The 20,190-nt window shown below is 40.4% G+C and overlaps 1 protein-coding gene across 2 annotated transcripts in view; it reads left to right on the forward strand.

Moving 5' to 3' along the window:
* The window catches only part of LOC122550431 (protein diaphanous homolog 3-like), a 577,944-nt gene extending 558,352 nt beyond the window's left edge, over positions 1–19,592 (forward strand). For both annotated transcript variants that reach the window (XM_043691160.1, XM_043691161.1), the window contains one exon: positions 18,570–19,592. In XM_043691160.1, the coding sequence (XP_043547095.1) occupies positions 18,570–18,829 (260 nt within the window). In that variant the 3' untranslated portion in view covers positions 18,830–19,592. The remainder of the gene's footprint in view (positions 1–18,569) is intronic.
* The last annotated feature ends 598 nt before the right edge of the window (positions 19,593–20,190 follow it).

The following is a 20,190-nucleotide window of genomic DNA, read 5'->3' on the forward strand; positions in this document are numbered from 1 at the left end:
TGTGGAGGGTAGGTCTTGCCTTACAAGTCTTATTGAATTCTTCGAGGAGGTGACCAAGCATGTGGATGAGGGTAGAGCAGTGGATGTAGTGTACATGGATTTTAGTAAGGCATTTGATAAGGTTCCCCATGGTAGGCTTATGCGGAAAGTCAGGAGGCATGGGATAGAGGGAAATTTGGCCAATTGGATAGAAAACTGGCTAACCGGTTGAAGTCAGAGAGTGGTGGTAGATGGTAAATATTCAGCCTGGAGCCCAGTTACAAGTGGAGTTCCGCAGGGATCAGTTCTGGGTCCTCTGCTGTTTGTAATTTTTGTTCATGACTTAGATGAGGGAGTCGAAGGGTGGGTCAGTAAATTTGCAGATGATACGAAGATAGGTGGAGTTGTGGACAGTGAGGAGGGCTGTTGTCGGCTGCAGAGGGACTTAGATATGATGCAGAGCTGGGCTGAGGAGTGGCAGATGGAGTTCAACCTTGCCAAGTGTGAGGTTGTCCATTTTGGAAGAACAAATAAGGATGCGGAATACAGGGTTAATGGTAGTGTTCTTAGTCAGGTGGAGGAACAGAGGGATCTTGGGGTCTATGTACATAGATCTTTGAAGGTTGCCACTCAGGTGGATAGAGTTTGTAAGAAGGCCTATGAGTATTATCGTTCATTAGCAGAGGGATTGAATTCAAGAGTCGTGAGGTGGTGTTGCAGCTGTACAGGACCTTGGTTAGGCCACATTTGGTGTACTGTGTGCAGTTCTGGTCGCCTCACTTTAGGAGAGATGTGGAAGCTTTGGAGAGGGTGCAGAGAAGATTTACCAGGATGTTGCCTGGAATGGAGAATAGGTCGTACGAGGATAGGTTGAGAGTGCTAGACTTTTTCTCGTTGGAACGGCGAAGGATGAGGGGTGACTTGATCGAGGTTTATAAGATGATCAGAGGAATAGATAGAGTAGACAGTCAGAAGCTTTTTCCCCGGGTACAACAGAGTGTTACAAGGGGACATAAATTTAAGGTGAAGGGTGGAAGGTATAGGGGAGATGTCAGGGGTGGGTTCTTTACCCAGAGAGTGGTGGGGGCATGGAATGCGCTGCCTGTGGGAGTGGTAGAGTCAGAATCTTTGGTGACCTTTAAGCAGCAATTGGATAGGTACATGGATGGGTGCTTAAGCTAGGACAAATGTTCGGCACAACATCGTGGGCCGAAGGGCCTGTTCTGTGCTGTATTGTTCTATGTTCTAACCATGGGAAATGTAGGGTTATGGGTTTAAGGGGATGGATATGGGAAGAATACTCTTCAGAGGGTCAGTGTGGACTTGTTGAGCCAAATGGCCAGTTTCCACACTGTAGGTGTTCTATTCCATCAAAGCTGGGCTTCTCATGATAACCAACAAAGGTGTTATCAAGGGCTGGACCTAGAGGATAAGCATTGGCAATGCCATTTAATTGGGCACACATAGTGCCATTGAAACTGATCTCAACTGCGTGAGTTGCTAAGTTTGAGTTTGATGAACACAAATTCAGACAGGTCATATCAAAGAGATCTGCAACTTTGGAACTCTCTGCCTCAGAATGCAATTGAAAAGGGTCATTAACTACTTTTAAGACAGAATTGGATAGATTCTTAATAGGCACTGATGATCAGGTGTAGATGGGATTATGAAATTCAAAACACAAAGTGATCCACCATGATCTTATCACATGGTGAAGTAAGTTCAAGGAACCAATTGGTCTACGTCTGCTCCTATTGCACCTGTTCAAATGTTGGTCTTTTCCCCTGACTGTGGAGTGCAGACTCAGTGGACACAATCTCAGATTCAAAGGCAAGCCATTTAAGTTTGAGATGAGGAGGAATGTCTTGACTCAGTGTGGTGAATCTTCGAAATTCTCAATTGCAGAGTTTGTGAAAACTCAATGGTTAACTAAATATTGTACTTGAATTTGATATATTTCTCATTACTGATGACATCATGGAGGATAGCACAGGAAATAGCTTTGATAAAGAACTGCAGGCTTAAGGGGCTGAATAGCCTATTCTGGTTCCTGAGTTCCTATGCTTCTAATCAACAACCTAACAATAAAGGGACTTTGAGGCTAAATAACTTGGTTTAATTTCACATTCAGTTTGAAGGGGAGAAGTTTGGCCATAAGACTCATGTTTTAATTCGAAATACAGGAAACTATAGTCCTGTGAAGGAAACTGTAGTGCTGTGAAGGCAGAACTGGTTAATGTGAATCAGTAAACATGGTTAAAATGTTTCACAGTACAGATACAGTGGCAGATTTTTAAGGAGACTTTTGATGACTCACATCAAAAGTTTATCAATAACTGTGGAAGAGAAAGACTGAGAAGGATGCCTTGTATATGATTACATGAGGAAATTAAAAATAATTTCAAATTGAAAGGAAAGCTGTTCAATTCTACAAAAGTTAGTGCTAGGTCTGAAGATTGACAGACTTTAAGAACAAATAGTATAATCTCGGGGCCAAATGTATGGTAGCTAAATTTATCATTAACACTAAGGAAGTAAGGAAGTTGTCAGGAGGAGGTGGAGTGTCCCCATAGGATTATAAATAGTTCAGGTGTACGTGAAAAGTTTTGACTGATTGTGTACAATGTGAACAAATCTGAATCTATCCATTTTATCAGGAAGAATCAAAAATAAGTATTTACCTGGAGAGAGATTGCAAAACCTAGAGGTACAGAGTTACCTCGGTGTCTTGGTACATGAATCACAAAAACTTAGTTTGTAGGTTCAGCAGATGACTAGAAAGACAAATGGGATGTTGGTGTTTATTGCAGTAGAATATAAGATGAGGGAATTTCTATTGCAGCTGTACAGGGCCTTGGTGAGTCTTCGTCTGGAACACTGTGTACAAGTTTAGTCTCTTTATCTGACAAAGACTCTAATTGCATTTGACACAACTCATAGAGGTTTACTTAACTCATTCATCGGATGAAAGCTTTATCTTTTGAAGAAAGGTTGAGCAGCTTCGGCTTTTATCATTGGAGTTTCAAAGAATGTGAGGTGAATTTAGTGAAACAGATAAGATCCAGAGGGGACTAAATGAGGTAGACTCTGAGAGGGTGATTCCTCTTGTAGGAGAGACTAGAACTATGGGACCTAATTTAAAAATAAGAGGCTTCACTTTTAAGATGTAGATGAAGAGGATTAATTTTCTTGCAATGGTTTTTAGTTGCTTTCAAGTCATTCCTATAAAGTATAAATAGTTGAGGCTTCGGCGTTGATCCCTGTGGCTCTCATCTTGTTACAGCTTGCCAACTGAGAAAAGCCAATTTATCCCACTCTCTGTTTTCTGTCAGCTAACTTGCAGCAAGAACTGGACAGTATCCTGAACAATGAAAAGTGGCAGATCACATTTGTACCACACAAATGCAGGGTAGTAACCAACTCCAATCAGAGACAATGTAACCATTCCCCCTGATATTCAATTATGTTATGATCACTGAGTCCCCGTTATCAGCATCCTGGAGGTTACCATTGACCAGAAACTCAACTGGACTCTCCATATATATACACAGTGGTACAACAGTAGGTCAGAGGCTTGGAATACTGAAGTGAGTAATTCACTTCCTGACTCCATAAAGCCTGTCCACCATCTACAAGGCATAAGTCCGGAGTGTGATGAAACACTCTCCCTTTGCCTGGATGGATGCAGCTCCAACAACACTTAAGAAGGTTGACACCATTCAGGAGAAAGCAGCCCACATGATTGGCACCACATCCACAAGACCTACAAGCATCTACTCCCCCTACCACTGATGTTCAGTAGCAGAAGTGTATACTATCTACAAGATGCACTGCAGCAATTCACCAAAGATCTTTAGACAGCACCTTCCAAACCTATGACTCTTTCCATCAAGAAGGACAAGGGCAGCAGATACATGGGAACACTACCACCTTCAAGTTCCCCTCCAAGCTAATCTCCATCCTAACTTAGAACTATGTTGTCGCTCCTTCACTGTCACTGGGTCAAAATCCTGGAACTTGCTCTCTATCAGCATTGTGGGTTTACCTACAGCATGTGGTTCAAGAAGGCTGAGTTAAAGAGATTTTTGGAAGATAAAAGAGTTGAACCTTACAGAGAAGGGGAGTGGATTGTGGAGTTGAGATCATAACCAGATCAGCCAGGATCGTATTGAAGATCGGAGCAGGCAAAATGACTGAATAGTCTATTCCTGCTTTCAATTCTAAATTATGGTCATTGTAAAATACACGCCACAGGTACCTGGGTGTCGTGGTAGGACGTCCATCAACTCACTTTCATCGGGAATATTGGTTTGACTAAAATGTCTGGAAACATAATTTCTTAATTGTGCTGCCAAAAAGCGGTCTGCAAGTGGCCTTTCAGTATTTTTAGGCAAGGAACTGTTTTGTTCCCACCCTTTACTAAGGCGCACTAACAATGAGACGCACTATGAACAGTCCATACAATACGAAGGCAAAATAAGAGCAGGATGAAAAGTGAATGAGAATCATGTTCATTAAAGCTCCACCAAAGAATAACGTCATCAGTTTTGAAGTATCCTTTCACCAGCGTCTGCAAACCAGGAAAGATTTGCTAATGGGAATAAAGTGGCTTACGAGCATCACATTAACCAAAAAAATGACATATGTTTGAACAAAGTGCTTCATGTTACAAATTGATTTGACTGGGTATCACCTAGTGCCAGTCTTATGTTCTTCTATTTATCTTCATACTTCACCAAGGTGCAAGTTGAGGGCCAAGTAATGCTTAGCTGGGCTGTGGTATCATCAACCTCCTGGAAGCAAGGGGGCATTTATCTCAAATTGTTTGAATCCCAAAGGAGACTTTTGCTAGTATATGTTCAGCTTGGTCAGGTGATGAATGGATGGAATGAACCGCCAGAGGAAGTAGTAGATTCAGGTACAGTTACAACATTTGAAAGACATTTGGACTGGCACATGACCAGGAAAGGTTTCAAGGGATGTGGGCCAAACTCTGGCGAGTGGGACTAGTTTAGTTGAGAAACTTGTTCCAAAGGGTCTGTTTCTGTGCTGTATGATTCTATATGAACAAACATTAGGAGAGTGAGGATGGCATGTTGAAGGCTGAATCTCGCCATGTGTTGGGTCATGGAACAACGACATATTAATCAGTGAGAGGGTAGACTTGATTGAATCCGTTAGATGTTTTAGATCTGCTGAGAGATTGCAATGTAAAACATTTGGAAGCAAATGTTCATTTTATTTTTCAAATGAGATCCCACAGTCTAAGGTCCAATATTGAAAACATCGATTTGCAAATTACTGACTAACCTGGAGGCCACAATGATAGGGTGAATTAAATAATGTTTTCATGCAGACTGCTGCTTAAGATGGGACACTGTGTTATGTTGAATCTACTTGGTAGGAAGTCCATCAACTCACTTTCATCTGGAATATTGGTTTGACTAAAATGTCTGGAAACATAATTTCTTAATTGTGCTGCCAAAAAGCGGTCTGCAAGTGGCTGAATGAACAGATCTAGTGCACATTTGCTTTAAACAACTTCACCAGCATTGGGTGGATCCAGTCAATTGCTACTGGACCTCAGTGTTCCTCTGCCAGCACCACACAGGGCTCTCAGATCACCCTGCTTAATGAAGATAAACTCCTGCTTCTTTACTGTCGACTGTACAACTCTATTGTAGGTGATCACTGAAGGTACATAATACTGTTAACATTGTACAGTAACACATTAAGTATGTCAGCAGAGAAGCCAGAATCTGTATAGAAACCACCAGTAACTGGTCTCCGAAGGGCCACAAATCATCTTTATTAAGGAGCCAGGGGAACAACAGAGCTCCTTCGGCCCCATAGGCGTACCTGATGAAGGGCTTTTGCCCGAAACGTCGATTTTGCCTGTCCTCGGATGCTGCCTGAATTGCTCTTCCAGCACCACTGATCCAGAATCTGGTTTCCAGCATCTGCAGTCATTGTTTTTACCACCGTAATGTGACTTGCAGCCAACCTAAGGTCATTCTCCCCCTCTGGGCCCAGTGGCTAACTCAGCTCAGAGATTTTCTTTATTCTCTCTGGATCAAAACCTGGAGCAGAGCATCCACTTGATGCTCACAGCTCATTGGCTACATTTAAGTCAGAGTCCAAGCTAGGTTTACTTAAACTGGCTTTGAATAGCTGGTTCATTAACTGGCAAATAGGTGTCTTAGAGATCCATCAGGCTTCCTCCACACCCATCTTTCAGCCAAGGAGTAGGAAGTTAGCATTTGAAAACGATACCAATAGTGTATCAGAACATGACTGTCACCCAGTCCAGTGGGACTGTCTGTTCTTTCAAATCTGGCAGTTAGACACACCACTGTTCTGTCATTCTCACATTCAGATCACTTAATTTGTAATATCAACATCCTTTCTCCCCCTGCACTCTAATCTCAACTCCTACTATTGCATAAATGCTGTCCCCTTCACACTTCACTTCAGCTCTGATGAAGAGTCTTTCAGACTCAAAACGTTAGCTTGCTGTCTCTCCATGGATGCTGCCTGACCCACTGTGATCTTCAGATTTTTTGTTGTCATGATTCGGAGATGACTGATGCTCATTAATAATGAAAGAGGCTGTTTCATGACAATGTAGGGAGGTGCTAATTGGAGTATAATTGCAGCACAATGGTTAATGATCTAAGTTTCTTCCTCTCAGTCTGAATGCTAAACTCTACCATGTTACATTTATTGTTTTCTTGGGCATCTTTTACTCTGATAACTTTTATTAAATCTGAATTATATCATATTGTCGGATTCAAAATACAGTCACACAGCAGGGAAACAGATCCTTCGGTTCAATGACTCCATGCCGACCCAAACTAAACTAGCCCTGCTTGTCTATGGTTGGCCCTAATCCCTCCAAACCTTCCTATTCATGTACTTATCAGAGTGTCTTTTAAATATTGTAACTACCTGCATCCACCACTTCCTCTGGTAGTTCATTCCACACATGCACCAATCTGTGTAAAAATGTTGCCCCCATGCTCTTCTTAAAACTTTCTCCTCTCACTTTCAAAATATGCCCCTAGTTTTGAACTCCATCACTAGGGATTCACCCTTGCTATTCACCTTATCTATGCCCCCTCCTGATTTTATAAACCTCTATAAGGTCACCCCTGAACCTCCCATGCTCCGGTGAAAAAAGCCCCAGCCTATTTTTATAACTCAAACCCTTCATTTCCTGCAACGCTTTGGTAATCTTTTCTGAACCCTCTCTAATTTAATAATACCCTTCCTATAACAGGCCGACCAGAACTGCGCACAATACTCCAGAAGCGGCCTCACCAACGTCCTATACAACCTTAACACGACGTCCCAATTCCTATACTCCAAGGTCTGAGCAATGAAGATAATCATGCTAAATGCCATCTTAACCAACCTGTCTGTACGTGATGCAGATTTCAAAGAATTATGCACCTGAACCCTTACGTCTCTCTGTTCTACAACTCTATCCAGAGTCCTACCATAAATCATATAAGCCTTATTCTTGTTTATTTTACCAAAATGGATACCTCACATTAATCCAGATTAAAGTTTATCTCATCAATAGACTGAGGAGTGGCAGGTGGAGGTTACTTTGGATAAATATGAGGTATTGCATTTTGATAAAATAGACTGATCTCTGGTTGGATTGACAACATATTGTTCTTGGAAACTATTCCAAATGCATTCTTCACATACATGCATATTTTTCCTCGCCCCCTACATCTGCTAATTTGTCTTTCTCAATCTTCACAAAGACTAAAGTCCCTAAGTTTAATTTAATGCCTGTTTTTTACATGCCCTCATTATCTCCTGACTTATTCTCTGTACTAGTACATAAGTACTGTTAGGGGACTAAAGACTCTTCCCACCTGTGTCTTATTCCCTTTGTTACTTCCTGCGTATACCCATATAGATTCTATATATTCTGATCCAAGATCCTTTCTCGCTATCTTATTTGTTTACATCTGCATATACAAAGCAACCTTTTCCTGCCTGCCTGTATGTTTGAAAAGTGACGTACCTCTGAATATTTAGTTCTCAGCTTTTATCTCTTTGTAACCATGTCTCCAAAGTGGTAGTAAGATGGCCAATAACCTCGATTGGTTCCGTTAATTAATTTGTTTTGTTACAAATACTATGACCATTCAAGTGGTCTCTTTAAACTTTTGGAATCAAAGTTCCACCAGCAGCATAAAAATAATTTGTCTAATAATTACATATTTTACCAGTTCCTAGAGACCATAATTTCAGTATAAATGTAATAAATAGCATTGCGTTTGTGTATCTGGTCAAAACTTACTTTTGAAAATAAAAATTGATATAAATCCCAAACTTTCCTTTTCATTGCTTATGCGAATACATCAGGAACAGAGTCCTTTTGAACAATAATATGATTTTTTTCTGACATATGTTTTGAAATAAAGATACGTATGCCAGGAAACATCACTGTTGAATTTTCTCTCTAAAATGTTTTGTGGTTTTAATATTGCACTTACTTTCTAACTGATTCCCTCAGTAATTTCACACTACCCGATCTAGCAGAGCAGTTTTCTCATTGAACTATTGCGTCTCTTCAGTATTAGATTGTACCTGACTAAACATGATATGCCAATAAATGTCAAGAAATTAAACACTTTTTTTCAAATTGCAATAAATGTGCATTTTGTTTAGGTTATTGATTGTTGGTAACATATCCATTAGACCTTTGTGTCAAGTGCTAAGCTGTTGCCAAGTCTAAAGTGCTATTTGCTGGATGAAAATACATATTTTAGATTTACATTCAAGCCTCGAAGATACTGCAGTTATAAAAGAAATAAGGCTGGTCTTCTATTTGCCAAGGACATTTTTTTTAAGTATCCATATCCTTTGTTTATGTTTAGTTTATGCTTCCAGGGATTGTGGTCTGTTCCTAGACCAAAATGACAAACCTGTCTGCTCTGAGGCTGCTAATAGTGCAGTCTATTGCTGAGACTTAACAGAAAGGGCAGAATTGCCGACCTTTTACTGTTATTTTTATTTTCCTTCTCCCTTCCTTTTTTTGGGGCAGTTACTGCCATCTCCCCAAATGGCTCTGTTCATATCATGAACTCAGGATGTAGGAAATTGCAAGCATCAATCTGTTTCCGTTGGTAACTGCGTGTTCTGCAGCTTAATTTCTTCTCATGATTTTTTTTGGTTGCTTCTCTGTCAACATCTTTTATGGTTTCAGGACAGAATGCAGCAGAGGTTTTCTGAACATGTGAAATGTTTGCTTGTTCTGTGTTGGCCATCACACTTCAAAATATATTAGTATTATTGGCTACATGTTATTTATGAGCTAGCTGAGAGAACTAATAGATTAGATTAGATTCCCAACAGTATGGAAACAGGCCCTTCGGCCCAACAAGTCCACACTGACCCTCCGAAGAGTAACCCACCTAGACCCATTCCTCTACCCCTGACTAATGCACCTAACACCATGGCAATTTAGCATCTAACCTGCACATCTCTGGATTGTGGGAGGAAACCAAAGCACCCAGAGGAAACCCACACAGAAACAGGGAGAATGTGCAAACTCCACACAGATAGTCACCCGAGGCTGTAATCGAACCCAGGTCCCTGGCACTGTGAGGCAGCAGTGCTAACCACTGAGCCACCGTGCTACCCAATATTATGCAATATTAGTGAATGGATATGTAGAAGAATATTTCCAAATAGCATCTAATGTGATCCTAAGAGAAACTGAGGACTGCAGATGCTGGAGATCAGTCAGGAGAGTGTGGTGATGGAAAAGCACAGCAGGTCAGGCAGCCTCTAAGGAGCAGGGGAATCAATGTTTCAAGCATTAGCTCTTCATGAGGAGTCCTGATGAAGTGCCTATGCTTGAAACGTCAATTCTGCTCTTCGGATGCTGCCTGATTGGCTGTGCTTTTCCAACTCCACAGTCTTCGACTCTAATGTGACTCTGTTGTCCATTTGATACCATACTGTCAGATATCCTCCATAGTCCTGCCTTCAGTTGACACTGTATGCATTTAATTAACATACTTACATAACTCCTCAAATGTCCATGATTATACTGATATATGATCAAATATTAATTTTTAATGTTAATGTAACATAGATTGAAGTGTGGTCAATTTCTAAACATTAGAAGAAATACCAAGTTTAAGGAGCTGTTTGGTAGGTCCATTTTCCCAAATGGAGAACTTATTAAAATTGGCTTCACACCAGGTTGGAAGTATACATCAATCTGCTGCGAAGTCCAAAGTGTTATGACAGTGCTTTCTGGAGCAGGTTTCATGTAGCTTGGCTTCAGTGCAATGAAGAGGCAGAACAACAGCCTGATTTCCAAGTTATACTAATGCTTTCCCACTGATGCATATCCAAAACTGCTTTACCACCAGAGAGTCATCGCGTCATACAGCATGGAAACAGACCCTTAAGTCCAATTTGTCCGAGCCAACCAGATATCCCAATCTGACGTCCCATTTGCCAGCACTTAGCCCATATCTCTCGAAACCTTTTCTATTCATGTACACATCCAATTGCCTTTTAAATGTTGTAATTGTACCAGCCTCCAGCACTTCCTCTGGCAGCTCATTCCATACACACACCATTCTCTGTGTGAAAAAGTTGCCAGTCAGATCCCTTTTATATCTTTCCCTCTAATCATAAACTTATGCCCTCTAGTTTTGGACTCACCCACGGTAGAAATAAGTCTTGGTTATTTATCCTATTCATGCCCTTTCTGATGTTATAAACCATGCAAAAGATGTTTTATAAATCCACTTTTGGCTTTAGATACAGGTATCATTATCCCTTTCTGTGTTATTTTAAGTATATGTTAGTGCACAACTTCTGGTATAAATTCATACATCCGTCTTTGCAGCCACTGACTATTAAATAGTAATATATACTGATTTCAGCAATGCTTCACCACACCACTAAGCATATGTCAGGAGCTGTTAAAAAGCTAACTGCAATGTCACATTCAGATCTATGCATTGCCATTTGCTGGTGTTGACTTAAGCCACTCCAAAAACAGCTGATCAGTAAAATGCAAATAAACGATCCTTCTGAATGCAATGTTGAAACTTATTGATGCAAACACCATTAATTAAAATGAATAAATATAGCTATCACCAAAATGAGCATCACAACATTTGAAAACCTATCTTAATATTAATATTTGATACTCCTGTAAAGTACTGCCACAGAGCTAGTAAAGTGTAGCTCACTACCCCAAGTGGGATCACAAGCGAAATTTGAGGGTCACAAACGGCAAGGGGCAACTCTTCCTCATTGCCTTCACAGGTCTCCTCTCTCCTGCACTGCTCACTGAACAGTCACAATGGGGGAAAAGCACAGCACTACAGTTTACAAGGGCCGGACTCCAGTGATTACTTGCAGCAGGCTTAACATGCCTTATTTTAAATATCATGTGACATTTAAATGATCAAAAATATCTTTCTTATAACAAAATCTTTTTGGCCATCTGTCAAACTTTGGTGAAATTCTTTGCAAATTACCAGTGAAATGAGGCCCCTGTAGAGCTAAGGAACCTAGAAGCTGCCAAAATGGTTCAGTGATTTAATGTCGATGTCCCACAGCTTCAGATGTAATCAGCAGATGCTTCGGTATTAACATAAATGTTTTTCTAACCTCAGCTGTTGGAAAGAAATAGAACCTTCCTACCCCTTTCTGATCAAATTCGTTTTGCTTGCTTTTGCATAATTAACATCCCTTGATGATACCTAACCTTTCTTTCAAATATCGAACGTTGGTCTAGGTAAAATCCATGCTAGTCTGAACAATCAGCAGAGAGTATGTGAAGTGAAATTGAAATAGATTTTACACAATCTCATCATTTCTGCTGTTTAACATTCTTTGCATGAATTTCAGAAGCAAATGATGTACTTTTGTTCTTTCTCAATCACACAGAGTGTGCCATTTTATAAAGTCATTACTATCATTTCATCCTGCTAAAACGTCCCTACTTAAAAATTTCAGTGTTCTGATTCAGTTCTGAATAATTCTTGAAATAAATGGTCAAATTTTTGTCAGTGAGTCAGGGATCTCGAATCAGGGAATATCCCAGCTCATACTAAACTCACCTGAAATGCAAAATCATCTGGGGAGGACAGTTGCAATATAAAGGCAGGCTTGCCAAACACCTGAAACAGAGTGGAGATGGGCACGGGACTGGGGTTTCCCTGATCTGGGAGGCTGGATGGTTAGAAAGCCCATTTCAGTTCTTTTGGACTTTGGTTGTTTTAGTTGTTAGGCTCCTCCATCACCTGCATAACCCCCATGGCCCTCCAAGCCCTCCACCCCAACTCATGCCTTCCACACTCTCACCACCATCAGTAGACCCCAGAAACCATGTGGAGATAAAAAAAGGTCTTACAGTCCAATACAGTTCTCACCCTTATACATTTGATCATGAAAAAGCCTCCCACTCATAAAAATACATTCAAAGTTTTAAAATCTCCTTAAGCGCTTAATTAAACAAAAAATACTTCTACTCAAACTGACCTTCCAAGTCAGTTAGTCTTTTAATAGCTGAAAATATGTTGCTGGAAAAGCGCAGCAGGTCAGGCAGCATCCAAGGAACAGGAAAATCGACGTTTCGGGCATAAGCCCTTCCTGAAGAAGCCCTGCCTGACCTGCTGCGCTTTTCCAGCAACACATTTTCAGCTCTGATCTCCAGCATCTGCAGTCCTCACTTTCTCCTCGTAGTCTTTTAATAGACTCAATTAAACTTGGAGCTTAGAACCCCCACAGAGCTATTAAGCTTTTGAAACTCAAGTAAGCATTCATATTGACATCATGATAGCCTATGGGAAATTCTCAATAATAACTCAATTGAATCATTATGACAGGATGTTACTGTCCCAAAAGTTGGACACAGCAGGGGTTCATGAAAGACATGTCACATTGAACTAATTTACTGGAATTCTTTGAGGACATTACAAGTACGGTGGATAACTGGTAGATGTGGTGTATCTAGATTTCCAAAAGACCTTAGACAAGGTGCCACAAAAAGACTGCTGCAGAACATAAGGGTGCATGGCATTATGAGTAATCTATCAGCTTGAATAGAGGATAGGTTAACTAACAGAAAGCAGGAGTGGAGATAAATGGCTATTTTTCTACTTGGCAATCAGTGGCCAATGATGTGCCTCAGGGATCAGTATTGGGACTGCAATTGTTTACATTTGCACATGATTTAGAGTTGGGGACCAAGTGTAGTGTGTCAAAGTTCGCAGATGACACTAAGATGGGAGGAAGTGCAAAGTGTGCAAAGGACACTGAAAGTCTGCAGCGGGATATAGATAGGTTAAGTGAGTGGGCTATGGTCTGGCAGATGGAGTACAATGTTGGTAAATGTGAGGTCATCCATTTTGGTAGGAGTAACAGCAAATGGACGATTATTTAAATGGTGAAAGCTTGTAGCATGCTGCTGTGCAGAAGGACCAAGGTGTCCTTGTACATGAAACACAAAAAGTTGGTTTGTAACAGGAAATTAAGAAGGCAAATGGAATATTGTCCTTCATTGCGAGAGAGATGGAATTTAAAAATAAGGAGGTTATTCTGCAGTGTATAGGGTGCTGGTGAGGCCACACCTGAAGTACTGTGTGCAGTTTTGGTCTTCTTACTTGAGAAAGGATGTACTGGCACTGGAGGGGGTGCAAAGGACGTTCACTGGGTTAATTCCGGAGTTGAGGGGGGTTGGCTTATGAGGAGAGACTGAATAGACTGGGATTATATTCATTGAAGTTTAGAAGAATATGGGGGATCTTACAGAAACATAAAATTATGAAGGGAATGGATAAGATAGAAGCAGGGAGGTTGTTTCTACCAATGGGTGAAACTAGAACGAGGGTGCATAGCCTCAAAATAAGGGGGAAGTAGATTCAGGACTGAGTTGAGGAAGAACTTCTTTGCCCAAAGAGTTGTGGATCTGTGGAATTCTCTGTCCAGTGAAGCAGTTGTGGCTTCCTCATTGAATATTTTTAAGGCAAACACAGATATATTTTTGAACAGTAAAGGAATTTAAGGGTTATGGTGGGAGGGCGGGTAAATGGAGCTGAGTCCATGAAAAGATCAGCCATGATCTTATTGATGACGGAGCAGGCTTGAAGGGCCTGATGGCCCACTCCTGCTTATATTCTTATGTTTGCTGACTTGCAAGTAGTTTAAAGAGCAAGGTATTTAAAAACAAAATCAGATCATGACATTTGTACAGACTTTATCTGCCTTTCAAGTGTATTTGTGTATACTTCATCAGTTCATGACTCCCATTTCTGTTGAAGGTCTGATGCCTGAAACTTCGATTCTCCTGCTCCTCGAATGCTGCCTGACCTGCTGTGCTTTTCCAGCACCACCCTTTTCGACTCCCATTTTGTAGCCAAACAGCCTTCCAACAGTCAAGCTCAGCACCAAGTTTAAACGGCCTTGTGGACTTTGGGTTTGCCTCATGAGTGATCAGTCCAGTTCTGTTACCATCAAAAATTGAATATGTCAGAAATGGGGTTGACTCCTACATCCTGGTCCCACCTGCCATTTTTAAACATTAACTGAGATCTCCCCACCTCACAAAAATTAGGCATCTCCAAAATGGATTGTCTTGTTATAGAGTCATAGAGATGTACAGCATGGCAACTGACCCTTCGATCCAACTTGTCCATGCCAACTAGATATCCCAACCTTATCTAGTCCCACCTGCCAGCACCCGGCCCATATCCCTCTAAACCCTTACTATTCATATACCATCCACATGCCTTTTAAATCCTGTAATTGTACCAGCCTCCACCACTTCCTCTGGCAGCTCATTCCATACACATACCACACTCTGCGTGAAAGGGTTGCCCCTTAGGTCTTTTATATCTTTCCCCTCTCACCCTAAACCTATGCCTTCTAGTTATGGACTCGCAAACCCCAGAGGAGAGACTTTGGCTATTTGCCCTTCATGATTTTATAAACCTCTATAAGGTCACCCCTCAGCTTCTGACACTCCAGGGAAAACAGCCCCAGCATGTTCAGCCTCTCCCTATAGCTCAAATCCTCCAACCGTGGTTACATCCTGGTAAATCTTTTCTGAACCCTTTCAAGTTTCACAACATCCTTCCAATAGGAAGGAGACCAAAATTGCACACAATATTCCAAAAGTGGTCTAACCAATGTACTGTACAGCCGCAACTTAACCTCTCAACTCCTGTACTCCATACCCTGACCAATAAAGGAAAGAATGCCAAATGCCTTCTTCACTATCCTATCTACCTGCGACTCCACTTTCAAGGAGCCATGAACCTTCATTCTAAGGTCTCTTTTTACTGCAACACTCCCTAGGACCTTACCATTAAGCGTATAAGTCCTGCTAAGATTTGCTTTCCCAAAATGCAGCACTTCACATTTATCTAAATTAAACTCCATCTGCCAAACTTCAATCCATTGCCCCATCTGGTCAAGATCCCATTCTAATCCGAGGTAATTTTCTTCGGTATCCACTACACCTCCAATTTTGGTGTAATCTGCAAACTTACTAACTCTACCTCTTATGTTCACATCCAAATCATTTATATAAATGACAAAAAGTAGAGGACCCAGCACCAATCCTTGTGGCACTCTACTGTCCACAGGCCTCCAATCTGAAAAACAACCCTACACCTCACCCTCTGTCTTCTACCTTTGAGCCAGTTCTGTATCCAAATAGCTAGTTCTCCCTGTATCCCATGAAATCTAACCTTGCTAACCAGCCTCCCATGGGGAAACTTGTTGAACACCTTACTGAAGTCCATGTAGATTACGTCCACCGTTCTGCCCTTATCAATATTCATTATTATTCATTCAAAAAACTCAATCAAGTTTGTGAGACATGATTTCCCATGCACAAAGCCATGTTGACTATCCCTAATCAGTCCTTGCCTTTCCAAACACGCGTAAATCCTGTCCCTCAGGATTCCCTCCAACAATTTGCCCACCACCGAGGTCAGGCTCACTGGTCTATAGTTCCCTGGCTTGTCCTTACTGCCCTTCCTAAACATTGACACCATGTTAGGCAGCCTCCAGTCTTCTGGCACCTCGCCTGTGACTATCAATGATACAAATATCTCAGTAAGAGGCCCAGCAATCACTTCTCTAGCTTCCCGCAGAGTTCTCGAGTACACCTGATCAGGTCCTGGAGTGGTGAACTCGGCCTGGACAATCACAAAGACCAACCTCCCATCTATAGAATCCCATCTGCCAGGCCCACTGTCAAGGGAAGGCCACCAGCATTCTCAAAGATCCATCCCACCCTGGCAATGTTCTTCTACAACCTCTACCATCGGGGAGAAGGTACAGAAGCCTCAACACACGCACCAGCCGGTTTCACAGTAGTTTCTACCCTACTGTTGTTAGAATACTGAATGGACTCACAAACCTTAACATTCGCCTGTACCTGTGTTTTTGTTTTTGCCACTGTTTACCTATTATTTACTATCTATGCTACTTAACTGTATTGCTCACAAGACAAAGCTTTCCACTGTGCCTCGGTACACGTGACAATAAATTCATTTACCCACTTTTATGTGATACAAGACATCCAGCACTTCCTCCTCTGTAATATGGAAATTTTTCAAGATGTCACCATCAATTTCCCTACATTCTATATCTTCCATGTCCTTTTCCACAGTAAATGCTGATGCAAAATACTTGTTTAGTATCTCCCCCATCTACTGCAGCTCCACACAAACACTGCCTTGCTGATCTTTGAGGGACCCTGTTCTCTCCCTAGTTATCCTTTTGTCCTTAATGTATTTGTAAAAACCCGTTGGATTCTCCTTAACTATTTGCCAAAGCTATCTGATGTCCCCTTTTTGCCCTCCTGATTTCCCTCCTAAATATACTCCTACTACCTTTATACTCTTCTAAGGATTCATTCGATCTATCTTTTCGATCGATATATTGATATATGCTTCCTTCTTTTCCTTAACCAAACCCTCAATTTCTTTAGTCATCCTGCATTCTCTACACCTACCACCCTTTCCTTTCACCCGAACAAAAATATTCTGTCTCTGGACTGTCGTTATCTCATTTGTGAAGGCTTCCATTTTTCAGCCGTCCCTTTACCTGTGAATATCTGCCCCCAATCAGCTTTTGAAAGGTCTTGCCTAATACTGTCAAAATTATTAAATCACCTCAATAATATCAGGTGGAAGCTTTCATTTTAAAAATATCTACTTGATATCCAGCTGGCATTTGAAGTGTTGACATCGACACTTCACTATTTTTGAGGGTTTTTTTCCCTCTAAATTTAAGCTCACTCAGGAAGAAATAAGTTTGACAAACTGATATAAAAGTTTTAATGTACGAGTCTGTGCTGGTAGTTCCTCCTCTATTTTCTTCCTAACTCAATGCAAAGTGGTAAACTTTTAATCAGGTTCTGGGTTGAGCTTTGCTACAATACGGAGAGACAATACATCATAGTCCAATATATCATGTCACTGCCTGCATGCCAACAGTTTCTCAAAAACCCATTCTGAAATACTGCTAGCCAAGAAAGCCGCTATATTTTAGAAAAAAAAACGTTTATTTTCTTGCCTCTGGTCTAGAGGTGATCATACTACAGAGGTTTGCTGAGATTGTCCAAGCTGCTGTGTAAAGTGTTCATCCATCACCGTGAGCCCTCTGGTCATGAAATGACAGTGCAGTAAATATCTTCAGCAGCAGCCTTTTAAAGTACAAGCTGTTTTCTGTAGGAATTTTCAGCTTCCACATAAAACACACAGTCATGAGTGACTGCTTCTGTTCCAAAGTCATTACTGTTTGGATGGTAGAACATCTTTCAGAGAATAACCAAAAACTTTAAATGTCATGTCAAGTTTGTTGAGACAGTTTTCAGGCTATGCTCAAGGTTACATGAATATGGAGTGTCCCTTTTTTTTAGTTGAAGATATGAGAGAGGATAATTCATATTGTTTGCAAGATGTCTGCAAACTAGCTGATAAAATTTCTGTTCTTTGCTCCTATCAGGCAAAGCCATTAAATCATTGACTGTACAGCTGACGACTATAGCAGATGTGATAAGTCAAGATCACTGTCAATTATTAGTAACATACCGCAAATATATCAGATAGATAGAAAATAGATTGTGTTTGAAAATTTAATTGTGCTTTTGTTGTGCCTCGAAGCCTTTTGAGGTGGGTCTCATTGCACTGCAGTTTGAAATAAAAAAAAGTTTTGTTGTATTAATGGGAGTTGATGGACTGACATTTTTATTAGGTACATCCCACCTGTCTCACTCGACATGTAAATGTTCATCAGTTTATTAAAGATGCATTATCTTTTGTTGGCATCATTCCCCCGGAGCTGCATTTACTGAGAGGAAAAGCATGATTGCTAAGTTGGAATCATCAGATTTATGCTCAATCTGTATTTAACTAGTGATATTTATGTGACTCTGTGCATGATTGACATTTCTTGTCATTTCTAACGCTTTCAGTTTGCACCTCTGCTACTTGCATGCTGTTTGCCCCACATTACATAGTTGCTTTTCAGCTCTTCTGTAACTTCATTCCCCTTTATATTTTTTTTTCTCACTGCAGAAAATCAAAAGGCTGAACTGGAAAGGTCACATTCTGGTCAGAATATCCACGTGAACACAGCTAGAATTCCAATTACCAAGGAGCCCAGTTATGAAACAGAAGCATATTCATCCAACACAAGGAGTAAAGCTGTCAGGAAATGGGAGGGACATGCTGTTTCAGACCTAAGGAAGAAGGAGATGGGAACTGTTATTTCTGACGCTGAGAATAATGCTGTTCCTGAAGTAGAAGCACTCCTGGCTAGGTTACGTGCTCTATAAACGTCAGTTAACATTGAGATCTAACTATGACTTAAAAGCTGCCAAAAATATTAAAGTTGCTCTGAATAATGTAATAAACACTGTCAGATACAAATTTCCGAACAACTCGTATAGACATTTTGTGAATAGAGGTGAACCTATAATAACAAAATACGAGGTTACGGTTCAGAATCTATTTTTCAGTCCTGGTGAAGCAAAGCAGCAGGAATTCTGTATCTGCTTTGTGTGCTTGCATTTATTTGCCCAATTTCTATGGGAAGTCTACTTATCCAAATTGACTTCCTTCTTCCTTGCTGTTTGCACAATACCTTATCCCTAAATCAGGTTATGTATGCATCAAATGTTTTCAATTCACAATATGACACATGGAGTGCATTTGCAGGAAGTCAGTAGGATTTCATATCAGACCATTTGTCTGATGCTTCATGGTTTAATCACCTTTATATTTGCATTACAATGAAAATTTTAATTCAGTTGCAACAGTGAATGCTTCATTGATGCATTTTGATTCGTGCAGATGCACGTTAAATATAAAACTTATTTGGTGTTTGCCATGTGAATTGGGTGAGTTTTATTTTTAATACTTGTAACCATCTTGATTTATAAAGTAATATAGTTTGTGCCTTTGCAAGACTGACACAGACATTTCCAGCAGACACCCAGTACAAACTATACCCTCCTTTACTACCAACATATCTCAATAATAATTCTACTACAGTGGCATATATGCTTATCAAGTATTGCACAGTAGATGATTGCTTATGTACCATTATCAGCTTTTGTAGAACAAAAGTTTCTTTAGTTTTTCTTTGTTATCCCTAAAATATTTTCATATGCACAAAAACATATTATATATTTTCTCTATTAATTGTTATAGTCATTGATTGTTAGAGAGAAATTTATTTTGGATATTTTAAGTGTTTTTATCTTCTGCATGATCCATTCAGAAAGGTATTGGTTACCATCATTGTATTGACACTTTGGTATCAATTATAATTGAATATATATGAATATAAAGATAATTTCCAGAGCATTTTCTTCTGTATGTTATTTCTAAATATTCAGCCTGATTTCCAATTAATTTCCTTCTCCTTCATCTCATGTTCTGGTTTTCAGTTTGTATTCTAGGAGCCAGGTCTTCAGAATCAGTGGCCAGGATTGCTAAGCTTCCCATCTGAATTTTACCTTGCTTGCTTAATTGGTCATCCTTTGGGATCTTGTAGCACAAAGTGTATTGTTTTCATTGGAAGCAGGTTGCTCATCCCTCTCCATACTGACGACTCACTACTTTTCAGTGCTGGTGCTGATGGAACAAGGTACACTGTATATGCTACACCAAGTAATCAATGATCAAGGACTGT

This window comes from Chiloscyllium plagiosum, chromosome 6 (genome assembly GCF_004010195.1).
Source record: "Chiloscyllium plagiosum isolate BGI_BamShark_2017 chromosome 6, ASM401019v2, whole genome shotgun sequence".
Classification (NCBI taxonomy): Eukaryota; Metazoa; Chordata; class Chondrichthyes; order Orectolobiformes; family Hemiscylliidae; genus Chiloscyllium; species Chiloscyllium plagiosum.